Source organism: Xenopus laevis, chromosome 8L, assembly GCF_017654675.1.
Source record: "Xenopus laevis strain J_2021 chromosome 8L, Xenopus_laevis_v10.1, whole genome shotgun sequence".
Lineage (NCBI taxonomy): Eukaryota > Metazoa > Chordata > Amphibia > Anura > Pipidae > Xenopus > Xenopus laevis.
In genome coordinates, this window is record NC_054385.1 from 87,172,014 (window position 1) to 87,191,675 (window position 19,662).

At 38.5% G+C, this 19,662-nt stretch overlaps 1 protein-coding gene across 1 annotated transcript in view; it reads right to left on the minus strand.

Annotated features, from left to right (window-relative positions):
• Positions 1 to 657: 657 nt before the first annotated feature.
• Positions 658 to 19,662, minus strand: part of pygl.L (phosphorylase, glycogen, liver L homeolog) — a 30,535-nt gene continuing 11,530 nt past the window's right edge. Inside the window, exons 5-20 of the mRNA XM_018230547.2 lie at positions 18,437 to 18,568; positions 18,021 to 18,132; positions 15,205 to 15,287; positions 14,874 to 15,017; positions 14,529 to 14,621; positions 13,482 to 13,628; positions 12,384 to 12,547; positions 10,746 to 10,860; positions 8,991 to 9,092; positions 8,766 to 8,913; positions 7,741 to 7,799; positions 5,160 to 5,301; positions 4,161 to 4,368; positions 3,362 to 3,496; positions 3,172 to 3,238; positions 658 to 1,141 (exon numbers count right to left, since the gene is read on the minus strand). Coding sequence (XP_018086036.1) covers positions 950 to 1,141; positions 3,172 to 3,238; positions 3,362 to 3,496; positions 4,161 to 4,368; positions 5,160 to 5,301; positions 7,741 to 7,799; positions 8,766 to 8,913; positions 8,991 to 9,092; positions 10,746 to 10,860; positions 12,384 to 12,547; positions 13,482 to 13,628; positions 14,529 to 14,621; positions 14,874 to 15,017; positions 15,205 to 15,287; positions 18,021 to 18,132; positions 18,437 to 18,568 — 2,043 coding nt within the window. The 3' untranslated portion in view covers positions 658 to 949. The remainder of the gene's footprint in view (positions 1,142 to 3,171; positions 3,239 to 3,361; positions 3,497 to 4,160; positions 4,369 to 5,159; positions 5,302 to 7,740; positions 7,800 to 8,765; positions 8,914 to 8,990; positions 9,093 to 10,745; positions 10,861 to 12,383; positions 12,548 to 13,481; positions 13,629 to 14,528; positions 14,622 to 14,873; positions 15,018 to 15,204; positions 15,288 to 18,020; positions 18,133 to 18,436; positions 18,569 to 19,662) is intronic.

A 19,662-nucleotide genomic window follows, 5' to 3' on the forward strand; every position in this document is an offset into this window, starting at 1 on the left:
TAAAAAACAGACCGCAAGGGGTTTGCTTCACTAGTAGTTGAAAATGAATCAAATGACAATGCAAACTGCTTCCTGATCAAGTGTTTTTTGCCACGAATTGTGCTTCAATACTGACCCTGTGTGGTTACTGTGATGACTGCACTTTGTACAGGTTTTATGGGTGATGTTAGGGAGGTGCAACCTAAACTCATGGCTTTCCCATGAAATTAGCTGCTGGGACTTTTTCTGGCGCTTAAGATCCCTTTGAACTCATGCTTAAGTCTTATAACCAATCTAAAAAGCAATGTTAAGACCAAAAATATTAGTTTGTTATCTACAGGATCCCATTTCTCAACCATGGCTCCCCACATGCCAGACATTGTGTTCCAACCACATTTAAGGGACCCAAGGTTAAGAAACAGTCCATTGGCTGTCCCATTAACTCTAAACTTCACCCAACAGCTGTGTTTTCTTTCATAGTTTAGGGCTTTGTTAAATTGTACAGTTACCCATAATTCCATGCACATTATTAATAAGGGATGTTTGGAAAGATTTTTTCCAGTGTAATAAAAACAGAACGATGGGGAGAAATTTAACAAAAGGGCCAAACACTAGAATATAATGATATGGACATTCTGTACTGGGAGTAAAAGAGAGACACACGAGTAGAAAAAAACGTACAATATAAACATATTTATTTGGCTCTAGATATGCTGCAGCAAATTACTACTATAAGATTTGTTGAGTGACCATACAGTAGAGAATAAAACACAACCACCATTATTCCAATCTGACACTGTAGCGCCTGCTGCTGCTGGGTTTATAGTGCAATAAATTCTTTGTTCAAAGCATGGTATATAAACTACATTGGTCATAATTCTGGTCCCAAACCTTGACAAACAATGCTAGCAAGTGGACTGTGCCGCACTCAAGCCGTTCTTGCAGCCACCATTTTAGCCTTCTAAACAGCTTAGGCTTTTGCTTTTCCAGCTGCACCAGCATCATCCGCCACATCCCTTGGCTCGTTGGGTGGAGGGATCTTAAGATCGGATGGCTCCACTCCCCAGATGTCCAAAGCATACTCTTTTATGGTACGATCACTGGAGAACTTTCCAGATGCAGCTATGTTCTTAATTACCATTTTGGTCCATTCCTTTGGAGTCTGAAAAGTAAAATACTACTCATTTGTATAAAGTTATTTTGTTTGCAGGCTAGAAACAATAGCAAGCTTTGAGCAGTAGAAAACTTGTTTGTTAAAGCCAAACAGTTCTGATTTGCTTTTGCAACTAAATCTCCATAAATGAGTTCTACTACATGCCCTTTGACACCGACTAACTCTGGAATAGAGTTTTAACAAATCAAATTTTATATCCTGCTATACCGGTTTGATCCAGCATAAATGTAAACAGATATAGATAGGGACAGAACCAGCAATATTTTTGCGATACTAATAGAAAAATTCTTTAGTACAACCCATGAGTTGGTTGGTAGGTTGTAGTGCCACATTTAGCAGCAGAAACCAGTATCTACACTTAATTGTTGGGATTTTTACATTGATGATGGCATTCCTTTAAACGAAGCGGTCTTGCAACAGCCACTCAATCAATTTGATTTATGGACTTTGACTTGCCCATTCCCAAACCATTTAGTTTTTTTCACTATCCTGTTGTATGATCCACTCCAATCAAACTTTAGGCTATAGGCACACAGGCTGAAGGTTCCAGCTGCTCTCAGCCTAAGGACTCTTACAGACAAGCGTTTTTACCTGCGCTCCCCTGCGTTCCGTTTTTCTGCGTTCAGCCGCAGGGGAGCACAGGAATAGACGCATTACATTTTTTCCAATGGGGCTGTACTCACACAGGCACGTGTAGGCACAGAATGCAGGTTGAGACGCAACATGCTGCATTTTTCCTGCGTTCGGCGCCTACACGCCTGTGTGAGAACAGCCCCATTGGAAAAAATGTAATGCGTCTATTCCTGCGCTACCCTGCGGCTGAACGCAGAAAAAGGGAACGCAGGAGAGCGCAGGTAATTATGCTCGTCTGCAAGAGCCCTTAGGCTGAGAGAAGTGGATCTGCTTCCTGCCCCATACATTTGAATCAATTAGCCTGCATGTGCACACATGCAGTGGAGGTCAACCCAAGTAAGTAAAAGGAGGTATTTTTGGGCTGACCTCTGCTGTGTTATGTGCACACAGGCTAATCGGTTCAAAAAAATAAAATAAACTATGGTGCAGGTGCAAGGAACAGATCCATTTCGCTCAGCCTCCAAAAATATAACTGTTATACATAGTAGTTCATTATTGACTCAAAGACTGAGAGGTCAAAGTCCTGTGACTACAGAATTCCCCTAGCCACTATTTTTTGGGCAATTTCTCCTGGCTTCCCTTCCATAAGCACCATACTTGATTGTTTTGATGATAGAATCATCATCTTTAACATATATAGTGGTGACACCTCTTGATCCCTGGATCAAATTATCAGAGGGTCTGGTTTTTGGGTGAAGTTTCTGAGACACCCATTCCTAGGAAAATAGCATCTCCAATGATTTCCATTTACGTGACCATTCTGAGTACAGAATGAAGGACTTGTGCTTGTTTAGAATGGCCTTAACACTTCCCAGACAAATGAGCACCACCAGTGGCTTCTCTAACATTACTTCAAAATTATAAAATGATCAAGTACCATTGATTATCAGCAAATGGTTTGAGTTCTTACCTGAAAAAGGAGGAGTAAAGATGTAGGATTTTTTTATGACTGGGATTAAATGACAGGTATATCAAAATACATTAAAAGAAGATATACTCTGCATTTGACATTATGGTATATATGCAGAACCAAGTGAATCAGTTTGACCACAAAGTTTATTCGACCTTCATGGGGGGCAAAAGGTCTGCATTTCTTCATGCAATTCCTTGAGAAGGAACACGTGAAAAAGATCAACAGATAGCAATGAACTACATGAAGAAACTCATGTATAAGGGATCTTTAGTGCGCCTATGATGGCTGCCTTGAGAGAAAAGAGCTATAATAATAGCAATTGGTACTGGATAATACATGGTTATATACAATACATGGACATGTGTTATTTGCAGAGTTGCACTGGTTTTATGGTGCCCTTACAGCTGTATTTTCATGTGGCCCTGATTTTTCATATGATCCAATGACCTTACTGTATCTATGGCAGTCTCACCTTGTACAAATCACTGACTTTTTCCTGGCACTTGATATAAGCTTCATAGTCAGCAAAGACTTTAAACCTAATGGAGGAAAGAAAATAAAGTTCATAATATAACTCAAATGATACAAACAATGTGATAATGATACATTCACTTGCAAAAAATAAATAAATAAATAATTTGGTAAAGGATGATACTACCAACCTGTCATGGTTGAACAACATGTTCACAATTTCTTTAAAGAGGTCAGGCTTTGCAGGAGAGAAAAACCCACTTTTTATCTGATCAATCACTTTCTTTAGCTCAGGAAGTTTTTCGTAATACTCTTGTGCATTATATCTGAGAAATAATGGAGATATTTGTTAAAACACAAAAAAATAAAAAGTGTGCTTCCAACTACAGATCAATAACCTGAAATCAAATAGCGGCTGTATGACTTTCTTGCAAAGGCATGTTCCAGACATCCTGAGATTTTTAGCATACAGTTAAACAGACCCACAAAACAAGACTTCCAAATAATTAATACTTCCAGCACTCAGTTATAGTTCCAGATTTTATGAAGTATGCAAATTCCCAAAACCATTGACATTGAAAAGACAATTTAGAAAACCATTGTTGACATGATTCTTAGAAAATGTACAACTCCTTTGGAAGTTTTGGAAAATGTCCCTTTTTGAATTGCTTAACCTGTTATCTGGTTGCTAGGATCCTACATACTAAAGGAACCAGGCAGTTGCTTGAATGTGTGGAAGGCAATTCTGAAAGGGTCTGAAGAAAAATCAATAAATTATAATACACATCCAGTTTTAAAGGAACTGTTGAGCGCAGAAATGAAATTGGATGTATATATAAATACACTGGAAAACAAACATTAACAATTTTCTCTTTAGTTACACGTTAATTAATGTTAGCATTTGTCAAATCGTTTTAGCTATTTATTCCCAATAGCATGTCCCGGACTCAATGCCAAAGAAGGAGATATCGCGCAAACAAGAATTCTTACCCTTTCTTGTCCAGTTCTGCAACATCCTCCACTCTCATGCCAAATATAAAGATGTTCTCTTCCCCAGCCTCTTCTGCCATTTCTACATTGGCACCATCCATTGTACCGATGGTCAGGGCTCCGTTCAACATGAACTTCATGTTTCCAGTGCCAGAAGCTTCAGTCCCCGCTGTGGAAATCTGTTCAGACAAGTCTGTAGCTGGAATCACTGTCAAAAGAAAAAACAGTCTGCTCGCCGACATTGTAGTCAAGGAAAGTCAAAGCCTGAATACTAAAGTGCCAGTTTTAGGAGGTGAGCTAGTGTATTGCACATAATGCATCAGGTTTATGCCATTGTGTGTGGGATCATGTATAACAAGTTGTGTAAGTTTTAACAGCTCCCAAGAAACCCAAAGAATGGTAAAAGTTGGAGTGTTGCTCCTTGAACTATAGGAGAAAATAACCTGCAATTAACCTCAACATTCATTGGACTTTTACAAATCCTAAAATAAATGGATCAGAATGATAAAAATGGTTTATTCTAATTATCTGCTGGATATTACCCTTGTGTAAACTACATAGCTAGTTGGTTTTAAAGGGACAGTATACCCCCTTATTTAATGGACTTTAATAGGACTTGTGCTGATGCTGAACATATTTGCTTTTATTTCTTGAGCAACACAGGACACACCGGGAAGCTGAAGCTATTCCATGTTTGCTTTTTGCAAGGGAGAGAATTACATTACCAGTGCACAGATGATCCCCTTGCATAATGGACTCCCGCTAGCAAAACAGTCACAACAAGGGGTTAAGGGGGGGGGGTGTTGTATACAGTTAAATTATCTACCTCACAAGAACCAGAAAAGGAGTAGCTTCAGTTCTCAAAAACACTAAGGGGCACTGGGGATTTTTATTTGATAGAAGTTGCTTCTATAAAAGCTGCAAAGTAAGCTACTGAATCAGTAGCACTAGTTCCCCTGGGGTTGCTGTAACAGAAATGAAAACATATCAGTAACCAACCTTTTTCAGCCAGTGATACTCTGTAGTTCTCAAGATAAAGAACCTTGAGTTTGTTTCCCACGGCTGGGTCATTGTTCACAATATCTCCCACGGATGTGATCAGTTTTATTATCATCTTTGCCATGTGATAGCCAGGAGCAGCCTTTAATTTAAAAAGTAAATAAAAACAGAGGTAGATTTTGCATCAAAAACCTCTTTATTAAAAGAAATTGCAAGTGTCATTACTAAATTAACCAGATTATTGGATTCTTCATCAGCAGCTATTAATGTATGATGACTGTCCACTCTGTTTGTAGGTTGCAGTTTTCAGTGAATATAGAATCCCTCAACATACTGCAACATGACAACTCGCACAGTGTGCGGACTTATTACCCTCCCACAAAAACTAAAGAGCAACTTGCAAGGAACCCGAATGACTTGCTCTAGAATCCTGAACTGGAACAAAGTAAAGCTGAGCACACTCCTTCTTTTGTTCGGATAGCCTGGTGCACAATGTAAGAGGGTGCGGCAACCCCCAAATACGACAACTGTGTAGAAATACACTGGCACACAAGGCAATTAAAGTGCAGGGTTACCCCTTGCGGTTTATTTTGTGCGAACGTGCAACGTTTCGGGGCAAGCCCCTTTATCAAGCATACCACAAAAGTGCAAGTGCAGACATTATAACAGGTGATGATAGTAATGCTAAGTTTTACCGTAAGATAGTCTTAAAGTACTGGGGTATATTAAGTAATGATCTTAAATACGATCACTTATTTCAACAACCTCCTCTTTTTTCCTACAAACGTGGGAAGAATATTGGTGATCTTATCAAATCTAAGAAACATGGCCATCCGAGGGTTAATACTCTTGTTAAAGCAACTTCGCATGGGACTTTCCCATGCAAGAATTGTGGCCATTGCAATAGCATTATACAAGGGAATTTTGTTACACATCCACTACAGGGTTCTAGGCATCCTATTAATGGTTGCTTTTCATGCGAGAGTAGTGATGTGGTATATTGTATTAAATGCCCGTGTGGGCTTGCATACATCGGCCAAACCTCGAGACCAATAAAAATCAGGCTCAATGAGCACAAATGCACTATACGGAATTATAAACCGCAGGCCCCGCAGTTACCTGGGTTAACAACAGTGGGTAAGGACACAATAAAGGTTAAAAAGGAAACATTGTTGGCCAAGCATTTTTTCTCACATGGCCATCGGGTGGCACAATTACGATGGCAGATACTCGAAAAAGTTGTAGTTCCACAAGGTCAGGACAAAAAACGCTTGTTACTCCAGAGAGAATGCTTCTGGATTTGGTTACTCCAGTCCAGAAGCCCAAAAGGTTTAAATGAGGAATACAATTTATCTTGCTTTATATGAATACTCCTGTTATCCTGATGTATTTTAGGTAGTTGATAAACACTAAACTGTCCTTTTCCTGTCTTTTTTCAGATAAGAGAATCACTTGTAATCTCCAGGGACAGGTAAATCAATTTCCTGTAATAGGGTCAGTTTGTCAGTATGTTATACCATTGCTTTGTTGCAATTTTTAATTAGTAGGCTTCAAATGGCTTTTTTGTATCTGTTTTATCTTTTTATCTTGTTTTTTAGATAAACATTGTATTTGTACACAGGAAATGAATAATCACATTGGGACAACTTTTTCCACAATTGCCAGCCCTGTGGATCATCTTTGGACAGCACTTTTTTTATCTTTTTATGTCGTTTTTTATTGGACTACACTCAGGGCAGGCCAATGGGAGGGGGTGGTTAATTAAGTATGCAAATTATTACAATTGGATACCTGTTATAATGTCTGCACTTGCACTTTTGTGGTATGCTTGATAAAGGGGCTTGCCCCGAAACGTTGCACGTTCGCACAAAATAAACCGCAAGGGGGTAACCCTGCACTTTAATTGCCTTGTGTGCCAGTGTATTTCTACACAATTGCTCTAGAATCCGCCACTGATCACAGTTTGCCAAGGGCCAATTGATCAAAGCTGCCCAAATAAAGGCAAAGGGTTTAGCTGAATCTTTCACAGTTCTCATTTCATGTTCAGCCTGAAGACTAGATGTAGAAAATTAAGCTGGTCATACATGGAAAGATATTTGCTGCCAATTAAAGAGCCTTAAAAATATTGGCTGGGGCTCTGTCAGATATCAGTGGGTGTGGTTGGGAAATCCTGTTGGGCATTGAGCAATGAATACAACTCAAATATTTACATGGGTCCGACATGTGGTACAAACCTTGGCCTGGGGGGGGGGGGCAGTGATGTTGAAGAGAAAAATAAGAGAATACTGGTTTGTGGTTTATCAGTTTTACATTCTAAACATTGATGGAGGCTTTACTCAGAATAAAGCACAAGGAATACAGCTCTGAAAAGAGACACTCTTAACTAGGCTCTATAATATTTAAAAGTAAATAAAAAATGATGTCAAAGTTTTAATAGCTAAAACATAAGGGGTATGCTTCAATCGACCCCACCCACAACTTTTTTGCATTTTTGATTGGGCTATAATCATGGTTGACTTAAAATATCCAGTTTACATCCGTTACATCCAAGCCTAGATAGTGTGCTTCTCTACATACTTACTTTCCCTCCAATGATAACCGTTCTAGGAACAAAATTCTTGGAGGGATTTGCTTTGATGCCTAAAAAAATAAATAAAAAAAATAAACCGTTACCATCACTTTGTCAGGACTGTGAATACATTGGAGAATGTTTTATTCATCAGTGTTGTAGTACTGCCAATAATAGCAGGAATAAAGTCGGAGTGGAGTTCTGAATGCAGAGGATTTGGGAGGTAAGGGAGTCAATATTCATATCACCTTGAATATGCAGAAACGGACAATAATCCATTTCCCAAACTATCTCATTGTATTGGTAATTAACAAAAGAATTTATTTGTATGCTAGATTTTGTGCAAAGCTCCTTACACTCATATCTCCTCCTGCAATTCGCGGGAAAGCTTTCATATTTAAGTACAGATGCATTCCAGGGCCATTCTCTTATCCCTGCAAGGTTTCCCTGCCATTAGCAAGAATCACTTTTAACCCACACTGTTCAATACACAAGTAAAAATACAAGGGGAGATGTGTCTGCTGAGAGATAGTATATAAAGGGAAGCAGTGTTTTGCCCTGAGACTTGGAAAGACTGAATAGTGCAGATAACAGGAAGGAACAAAAACAAATCCTATTACTTTTAAGCTTTCATGGAAGATATTCAAAATTGTGTAGAATCAAAAATAAATGTTATAGACCAGTTGGGCAAAATATGGCATGATCAATTTTGATAGATATTGCACAATATCTGTATATCCAACTAAATCCATCTTACAAGATTGCTGATGTAAGTCAGCCCTTAAAGCCCCAGGCAGCTACTACATTAATTAATACACAATCACAAAAGGGATGGAGGGAATAAAGCAAAATAAAATGTCATTATATAAAACTAGACAGCAATAATAAATTGTATACACCTATAGCTATAAGGCAACAAACTAAAACATGCCTGTATTTATCATTTATATACAATTAGTAACCGGCTACATCTACCAAAATAAATCAATATAAAATAGTCACAAAGGAAAAATGCACATGGTGTATGTAATACATACGGTTATACATAGTGATGATATGCAGACAGTTGAGCAGTTGTCGTTTATACTCATGGATCCTTTTCACATGCACATCAAACATGGAAGCTGGGTTGATCTTCATTCTGTATTCCTTTTCCAGGAACTGAGCAAATTTTAGCTTGTTTTCCTAGGAGAGGTATTCTTGTTACAACAATGTAAAACTTCTTGATTATATTATCACCAGCAAGTAACGTGCACACTTGCCTCTTTAGCTTTAGAGATGTCCCTGATAAACGAGTTGTCATCAACAAACTTCTTCAGCTGGGTCAGCTGGCTCAGGTCCTTGACATAGTCTTCACCAATTTTCTAAAGAAGAGGAAAAAAAAAAAATATATAAAAGGTTACAGGAGATACAAGGTATGTTACATGGAGAAGAGAGTTTTATCCATCAATGTTGTAACACTGCCAATAACAGGTATATTGGGGGGAACTCCGTGCCAGAGAGGAGTTCTAAATGGAGGTAACTTAGGGTGAGAAGGGAACCACCTCTACTTTAGACACTTTTAGAAGTATTTTGAGATAGAGCCGAGAAGATTACTTACAAATCGAAGTAAAATTAAACTAGTTTCCAAGTTGTTCAAGTTATTGATGAAATTACAGGAATCACCATTTAGAATTTGGCAAGTCTGTATTCCGGTGCTCGATAAGGAGACCTGGGAATTTATTAATATATTACACTTGGTAAAGCCATTAGAAAAGGCTTTACCCTTGAATAAAAAATCTACAAGGGGGATGTTTTAAGCAATATGGGAGAATTGACTGAATAACTGACTGCACATGGTTTATTCTGCAGTAAATTGTATGCTTCTTCTGTATGATGAGTTTGTAAAGAATGGAACCAAAAAGTGTGTTTGTTGGTGTTCCCTAACCTGTAACAATGTGATCAAGTACAAGCAAATTACAATCTTTTAGAACGTAAGCCTAAGGGTCTACCCGATCTGCCTTCCCCTGACTTTTCCCGGCTGGGGACAGGCATACTGAGCGCTTCATTTTCCGAAGTCGCTCGAAGTTTCCTCGCGAGGCAATTAGGGGCAACTTCGGAAAACGAAGCGTTTCGTGTCCCTGCCCCAAGGCGATTAGCCGCTGGAAGGCAGATAGGGGAGATTAGTCGCCGCGAAGAGGAGGCGATTTGTCGCATGGTGGCTAATCTCCCAGTGTGGCCAGACCCTTAGGGGGGAATTCACAAAAGTGTCGGGAACGAAAAAATGTCTTTAAAATGTCGTAGAAAGTTTCGTAGCAACAGCCGACAAATTCACAGAGCATTTCTCCGCCAATTTTCCGACATGTGCGACACTTTTGAATTAGTGTCGTTAAAAGTGGGCGTGGTTTTTTCGGCGCCACTTTTCCCGCCATTTTTATGAATTACTCGTAAACTCGTTTTTTTACCGACAATTTTTCAGACACTTTAGGCTCTCCAAAATGAAAATGTCAGACAAATTGTCGTTTAAAAAGTCTTGGTAAATGTCGTTTGTACGATGAAAAGATATACGACATTTTAGAAAATTGTCAGACTTACGAGACATTCAGAGATGGTAACATCTGCCTTTGTGAATTTGCCGTTCATACGACATTTTACAAATTTGTCGACCGCCACTTCTGGGTTACTTTTTTTACCGACACTTTTGTGAATTCCCCCCTTAGAGTTTACAGAACGCTCAACCACTGCTTCATTAGTGTCCTGGATTGTCATCATTGAATGTTCTCAACTATACAGCACTGCAAGCTGGTGCGACACTGTATAAAAATAACAGCAATATTAGCTGATCATAAGGGCTGCTTTTGTTCCAACAATGTATCAGTGGGCAATGTCTGAATATATAATAATGTTTGCAATACATGCCATCATCCCCACAATTGTAACAGTAGCTGAGAAAGTACAAAAGGCTGAAATATGAGGGGAATTAGTTTCAGGCTCAAAGTTGGTAAGGTAGGTAGGTAGGTAAAGGGCAGAATTATTACCTCTGCTATCAGCTCAGCAAGGCCAGGGTTGCACAATAGAAGCCAGCGCCTAGGAGTAATCCCGTTTGTCTTGTTCTGGAATTTATTTGGCTCCAGTTCACTAAAATCTTTAAACCTGAAGCAAAACAGAAATATTACAGCTCTTTTATATACCTCTTTAGCATTTTACATTGGATAAGCTTCATTATCGTTGACAAAGACTGCTGTCTAAACATCTGGCAAGTCCCTGAAACTTCAATCACACAACTCAGACCATAGCCTTTCACATGCATGGCCTTCTTGAAAGAGAATTACCAAAGATACATTTAGCTTAAAGGAATTGTTCAGTGTAAAAATAAAAAAAACTGGGTAAATAGAAAGGCTGTGCAAAATAAAAAAATGTTTCTAATATAGTAAGTTAGGCAAAAATGTAATGTTTAAAGGCTGGAGTGACTGGATGTCTAACATAATAGCCAGAAGACTACTTCCTGCTTTTCAGCTTTCTTGGTTTACACGGATTGGTTATCAGGCAGTAATCAGAGACTTGAGGGGGGGGGGGGGACACATCGGTCATAACTGTTGCATTTGAATCTGAGCTGAATGCGGAGGATCAATTGCAAACTTACTGAACAGTTATTTCCAATGTGGTCTTCCTTCAAGTCGCTGACTAACTCAGAGTTATAGAACTGAAAAGCAGGAAGTAGTGTTCTGGCTATTATGTTACACATCCAGTCACTCCAGCCTTTATACATTACATTTTTGCCTAACTATATTAGAAACAGTTTTTATTTTGCACAGCCTATTTACACAGTTATTATTTTTACACTGAACTGTTCCTTTAAGGGATTGAAGCAGATAAACTGTGGGCCCTTACATATGACTGTTTACCTCCATTTAACCTTTTTTGCTGTTGAGATGTTTCTACTGAAAAGCCATGCAGGAGTTATACTGAATTTTGTATTGTCGATCAGCTAAAATTGGATGGTCTATGTCAGGGATGCCCAACCTTTTGAACCCATGAGCAACATTCAGAAGTAAAAGGAGTTGGGGAGCAACACTAGCATGAAAAATGTTCTTGGGGTGCCAAATAAGTGCTGTGATTGGACATTTGGTAACCCCGATTTGCGTTGTCAACCTAAATTTAGGCTCTGTTTGGCAGTACACCTGGTTTTTATACAACCAAAACTTGTCTCCAATCCTGGAATTCGAAAACAAGCTCCTGCTTTGAGGCCACTGGGAGCAACATCCAAGGGGTTGGAGAGCAACATGTTGCTCACGAGCTACTGGTTGGGGATCACTGGTCTATGTAGTATGGGTGGCATCGATGTAAGAAACTTTCATATGCGGCACTCATTACAACTGATCACTAGAGGGTGTTTCCAGGGTAATGACATTCAAATAGCCTCACCCATCTGCAAACGTTTGGACTTTGCCACTGTTGGTCCAAACAGAATAGCAACTCAACTTTGAAGCTGTATTTCATACACTGTTGAACTGCAGGCTTAAAACATATTGTGAATGAGCCAAAGCAAAAGTAAATAGAGTAGGACAGGTAAATGTATGCTAATTTAAGGCCATGATTTTCCTGGCTTTGTATCATTTTCTGAAGACCAGAGGATAGCAACCTCTTGACCACAAATCCAAACCACACAAGCTTACACTTCATTTTTCACAATGTCAGAATGAATCTTGGCTACACCATTAACAGCATGTGATCCAACGATGCACAAATGGGCCATGTTGATCCTTTTCACTCCATCCTCTTCAATCAAGGACATCCTTCTAATCCTGCCAAGGTCTTCAGGGAAGAGTGAAGATATTTTCTGGCGTTGTGTTTGTGGAGAGGGAGAAAATGTGTATATGTTATATCTCCATTAAATACACCTTGCAACAGTAGCCTATTACAAACCCACACCCTACCATTATTAAACATAGCTAGTCCTTTGCATGTAAGTGAATGGAGCAACATAGTAAGTCAGGCAGAAATTGCAAACCAAAAAATTGAATACACTAAAAAATAAATTTAATTATTAATATTTACATATGATCCTCCTGGGCTTAAAATTTGGCAACTAAAATAGTACAGATCATTCATGCATAGCCAATTCACTTAGTGCTGTGAGTGTCACCAGTGTTGACAAGTGCTACTCACTAGGAGATGGCATGGGCAGCCTTGCCTGACATTACCTTATGTGTCTGTTTATTGAAAGCCAACAATTTCTTGGCAAAAAATATCCTACTGTATATTGTGCATTGTATCATTTTTTTACTATATCGAGAGCCAAAAGTGGCATATGACTTTTGTTTGTTGTATTTTACTGAGCTTATCTGTAGCCTATGTACACATCAGTCCAGTCTTGCCAGTCCATTTCTAGACAGCACCTTAATGATATAAATTATGCTAGTGCTGCTAAAACAAACACAGTAAACCAGTGCATTACACTAAAATTTATAATTAAAAATGCTCCGTCCAGCAACGCAGCTTGAAGGGGTTTGGCTTCTAGCTCGACACATGCACAATAAAATTTCTGCCAATCCAGTAGCAGAGAAGAAACGTCATTGCAAAGTCAATAAAATTCAACCAGATTGCTATGGGTTACCGCATTTGTGCTAATTTGCCCACTTTGACAAATGCACTCCTCTGACAATATCGAAAACATCTTTCATTTTAGCAAAAAAACTAATCACAGTTGAAAAATAGAATTCTCAGAAATGGGACAATTAAGCCTCCAGAAGCAGAAAGTGTTTAGTACTTACATCTAAGTGCTTTTGGTTAATTTCATAGATGATCTGGAGATGTCTTGGCAGGAGTTTCTCCACAAGGTCCACGGGCCAGCGCTCCAGAGCTTCAGGCAGCACAGTGTGGTTTGTGTATGCAAATGTTTTCTTTGTGATTTCCCAGGCCTGAAAAACAGCAGTACACAATTATATTCGGTGAGGAAGAAAGAGAGAGAATGGATAGCTGCTAGGATACAGGAGAAAGCCTCTCAGCAATAAAAACAAAATTACCACTTGAGCAACTCAGTGACAACCCACTCACTGTGGTTATATAGTGATTACCAGATAATTAGCTGATGCCATTTCATTTCTTTCCCTAATTTAAGCCTTTATGTTTTAGGGATTGCTATTAAAATGACATATGAAGCACATTTTGGCATTATCTTTTATTATATATAGCCCTGCCATATTTTGCAGCACTATACTCTGACAATAATAACACAGCATACTATAAAGTGTTTTATAAAAGGCCTCAGATGAAGCCATGTTTAATATTTCCATACTAAGTTGTTCATACAAATATCTGCCACATCTATATCTTCTCACACAAGGAAACTTAGTTTCCAGTGAAAGTTGATTCATTTATAAAAAGCTTTTACTTTTTTCTTTATTCTGGCATTAATGCTTAGGGAAGCATGGGCTTTATTTGCAATTATCATCATTTGAAAAAAAGACCCTGGGAGAAGAGGCAAGGCAGTTCAGCAAAAAACTTTTTTTTTAAATATATATTAATTATATCTATATATGAGGTATATGGCCCCTTTAAATTCCTAATTGGAGTGCTGCTAAAAAATAAATATAACTATAGGTATAAATAAAAAAAGTTATATAGATATCAATCCAGAAAGAAAGAAAAAAAAAAAATCCCAAAAAAAAAGGTTTTTTTCTTCTCTGCCAGTATAATGGTTTTCTCATGGACCATTGTGCTTTATTTATATAGCGCAAACATATTCTGCAGCACTTCTACACTATAACTGATATCATACAGCATTCACATCAGCTGGGAATTAAACATTTAATGTTTACCTTGTCCCAGGGCAGTTTTTCTATATCCAGGAATATCCTCATTAATTCTGGAATTCCTAGGGCCGGATGAGTATCATTCAGCTGTATGGCTACCTATGGAGACAGATTTAAAAATAAAATAGTAGCAGCAAAGTTCTGGACCATAAGGGTAAAGCAATATAATAAGGATGGTGTTCGGTGTTCCATTACTTTTAAACAATTGTACAGCCTAAAAAGCATATGCATCAGATACTGAAATACAGACTACACATAAGTGAATACTGTGCTATAAAACGCCTGCTATCAAGCAAGGATCATGCCTAGGTGAAGTGAAACAATATGTTCCAGTCTTACAGGTGCACTTACCTTATCAGGGAAGGAATCAAATGCAGTTCGGACAGAATCCCGGCACCCTAATTTTGAAGCCTTGAATCTGCGAATTATATCCTGCAGGGAAGCAGCCACCACAAAATACTCTTGTTTCAGACGAAGCTCTTTCCCTTCAAAGAACTGCAGAAAAGAAATTTAAGAATTGGCTGTAGATGCTGAGTGAATGAGGAATGGTCACTCTCCATGAATGTTCCCATTCTGAAATATCATTTGTGCGGTCATATTACAAAGCCAATGATTTTCAGACAGCTTCCCATTTAGATATAAAGGTTCCACAGAAGGATTTAGCAGCACCATCTGAACTTACATTATCATTTGGGTACAGGACACGGGAGATGTTTTCAGCCAAGTTTCTGTCCAGCACAGCCTGGATATAATCACCAACATTAACTAGGAGGAAAGAGAAAATAAAATGTAAGCACAGGAACATGCATGCTGGCACAACAGAAACAAGAGGCCCCAATAGCAGTTTTTTGGGAGAATCCAGGGTCAGCACAATACTCCTGTAGGCAAAAGCTTCCTATGAATACTTCCAATTGTTGTGCAATTCACTCAGTCGGCTCATGCACCCAGTGACACGTTAATATCAGTTTGACTGCACACGTGGGTGGCAAAACGTCACCAATCTGGCATTCAAATATAGTTGGAATGAGCAGATTTTATGCCATCTTTTTCACAGTGACCTTCAACACACTGATGAGTCATGAGCCAACAGGAGCTTTCAGGAGTGATCAACACAAAATTCTGAGCAATTAAAACCAGTAGATCATCCTACACTGTGTTGTTCGCTTTAGGTTGTATGACAGTATTCCAATATTAGAGCAATGGCACATGTGGCTACTCCCAAGTATTTTGTCACCCCAGTGATTTCTAGTTTTTATTACATCTCTCACTAAGTCTGCCAGTGGAACTTTCAATACAAGACCCTGTCAAAATGCACACATTCCATTTTACCAGGAACCAATTTTTTATCTGCCTGTTTTGTTCTTAGGTGCTCAAAAACATATCAGTCAGCATATCAGGGGGACAGACATCTGACCCACTAGTATATCCAGAATCGCACACGTACCACTGCCCTTAAAGGATTTAGAAATTCTGCATGTCACGTTTGTCAGATTTCTTTTTTTTTGTCAATGTTTGTTTCAGATCTAGTAACCAATGACAACCAAAATGTTAACAGTAACCTGTACATACCAACTGGCAGAAATACTAGCTTTTACATTTACTCTAAAGGTGGCCATACATTATAAGATCTCGTTTGGCAAGGTCGCCAATCTTAACCCGATATGCCCACTAACAGCTGGGGCGATATCTGATTAATCTGGCCCTGGAGCCGAACAATAGGATCACAATACTACAAATGGGCTCCGACGGGTCGCATCAACTAGCGATGTGGTCCTGGATTGTACAAAAAAAAAAATCAAAAAATCAAACTTGATCGATATCTGGCCGATTTTTGGCCTGATATCAATCGGGAGGACCTGTCGGGAGCCCCCACACATGGGCAGGTAAGCTGCCGAATCGATCTAAAGGACAAATATCGGCAGCTTTAATCTGCCCGTGTATGGCCACCTTTAGTCGTATTTATTGGTTGTATATGGCACCTATATTTTTTGGTGAAACTACAACTGTTTATAGGATTGAAAAAAAAAAAAAAAAAAAAACATTAAAATTCTAAAACTGCAAGTAAGTTTGTTTTTTAGAAGCCACAAGGAAACATATTGAAGGATTGTTTTACACTGGAAGTTAATCACATAGCTAAAACGACATGTTGAATATTAGTTGGAGCCTAAAACACTAAACATGCCTAGGCAAGTTGTATTAATCCAAGGAGGGAGCAACCCCATTGTGTTAAGCAGACTAAATACACATTCTTTATTGGTTTGTACTATGAACATTAGTTGTATAATGCCCCTTTTAAAGGGGACCTGTCAACCGAAAAAAAATATTCCAAATCCTATTTTATCATGTTTGTCAAGCAAAATAAAATTTATTTACACTGTATAAATTATTTGAATATTGTTTCCCTCAGTCTGGGGACTCAATTATAGCAAGCAGGCAGGTGCCATTTTGTGGACACTTAAGAAAAGCCTTGCATCATCTCAAAATCTGTACCAGAATGAGGGACCCGATGTCCATCCCCCATGCACTGGTTACACAATTAAATGGTAAAGAGGGAGAGGGAATGTGTGGAGAGCAGTGACATCTAGAAAGTTCTGAATGGAAAGTGAAAGTAAAGGCTTGCTCCGCCTCTATGCCTAAGGAATAGAGGAGGGGCACGCAATATTTGATTGACAGCTGAGATTTTTAAATGACTTCAACAGCTATAAAAAAAAACAAAAAGGAATTTGGATTTCATGTTTAATTTGAAAAGGACTTTTATCATTCAGATTTTAATGTCTGGGTGACAGGTCTGCTTTAAAGGAGAAGGAAAGGCTAAAATTAAGTAAGCTCTATCAGAAAGGCCTATACAAATACACCAGTAAATCCTCAAAGGAATGCTGCTCCGAGTCCTCTGTCAAAAGAAACACAGCATTTATTTCCTTCTATTGTGTATACATGGGCTTCTATATCAGACTGTTTTATAGCATAAACCTCCAGGGATAGTGCTTGAGCATGCTCCTCTCTCCCCCTCCCTTTTCCCTCCTCCTCTCCCTGCTGTAATTAGAGCTTAGAGCTATGAGTGAGAAAGGAGAGACTCAGGCATGAAGGGATGTCACACCAAGCTAATATGGCAGCTGCTATCCTTAACAAACAGAGCTTCTAGAGCGGTTTACTCAGGTATGGAAAAGCATTCTGCAGAATAAATATAGTGTTATAGCTTGCACTATTGTGGCTAATCTATTGACAATAAACTGTATTTGTATCTTTCCTTCATCTTTAAAGTATCCTGTGGATATAATTCCTCACATTTATGCAATGGTAAGCAGCAGACTCAAAAGAGAGCATCTCCACAAACCTGTACATTTGTTTGAATGCCTCTGAATTGGCTAGAACATCTCTTAAATAATCCCAGTTAAGATAAAACTGCTTTTCAGTTCCAAAACCAAATGTGGCTCTGCACAGAGATGTCCTTGTAGAAATTATACCTTTCCAAAGAATATGCATTCTATGAACACTCACAGTCCCGAAGGTTGAAGTCGTTAGGAGCACGAGCAGACCAAAGCCTCATGGTATTTACAGTGTTGTTCATGTAGCCAGGCACTGGGGTATCATATGGCATTGCCAATACAACCTGTTTAAGGAGTAAGACATGCTTATGTCACATTTCTAACAATATGCGGGTTTAGTGACAAAAGTGGTGATAAAAGAATTTCTGAGAGTTAGATGTGGAACAACTAGTTTGAGTGATCATCCTAAAAACAATGCAAAAAGATCTTAGAGGGAGGCAACATGATATAGGCCACCTGACCAAATAGCATAGGATATCACTGGATAGTGACTAATGTTTTTCTTGAGTACAAAGATGAACTCAACCTCTGTAAGACTAATCAAGTGCAAAAATTGAAACTTAAATGGAGATTCATCATGAAACCCACCTGTGTATCCACCCATCGAGGTCCTGTTTTTGTGGACTCCACTCTTCCATAGAAATGAACAGGAAGCATAAATTCTGGCCGAGCTTTCTCCCAGGGATTTCCATGTCTCAGCCAGTCATCTGCTTCTTCTATCTGTTTTCAAATACAGAACAGCAACATAAATGGAAAATAAAAAGTTTGAAGCACAAAGATCAAACCACAAAGAGGGTTCCAGTTGAGAAATCCGCAGGGCACATTCACTGCATGAGTGGGGAGACTATCTGCACTGTGCAGTTAGTAACATATATACTGTTACAGAGCAGCAATATTTCTTAACACCTTACAGGCACACTAACTTTGTTCTGGACTAATGCCCCAGTGCAAATAATTTAGTTTGGAAATAACAGAAATATATGTTTGCATACACAATTATGCTAGTTTTGCATGTTCAACGGCATTTGTTTATTTGTTTGCATCTTGTAGTCAGTGGTTTATGTGGTTTCTGCCAAATGCATTGACCGATACTCCAGTCTGGCCAACTAAGTTCTCAAACAAGCTCTGATGTACATAGGGCTGCAACAATGAAAACAAACTTATCAGTGGGTTCAAATTAAATGCAGTCTGCTATTCTTCAGGACTATCAAAGTTACTGCAGCTAAAATATATTTCCAAGCAGTCTTGCATCTATTTTTCATTTTATACATTAACGACTATTAATAAATGTGTTTACTTTTGTGTTTACTTCATAAATAGACATATCCAGAGAATATATTAGTAAATAAAAGGGGTAGCTCACCTTCAAATTAACTTAGTATAATGTAGACAGTGATAGTCTAAGTTCTGAGTTATTTAGTTGCTAGGGTCCCTTTTAATCTTCCAGTCTCTCATTCCAACCATTGCAACCAGGCAACATTAATAGAAAATAACAACATTGTAGAGGCAGAAGGTTTTTTTTGAAAGGTTGTTTAGAATAGACCATTCTATAACATACTCAAATGTTAACTTGAAAGGAGCGCAAACCCTTTAAGTGCTGGAATCTGTTGTACTTGCACAACAGCAGGCCATGAGACTTAAATCTATAGGTGCTTTACCCGTACTTAGTCTACACAACGAACATGTGGTGCTATTTGTTCAGACTAAAGGTTTTTTTTTTTTTTTTTTTTTAACAGTGAGTATACTTGGAGGGAGCTTATGCAAAATTGTTATGTACAGTACACATTTATAAAGCATCTCACATATATAGAGTT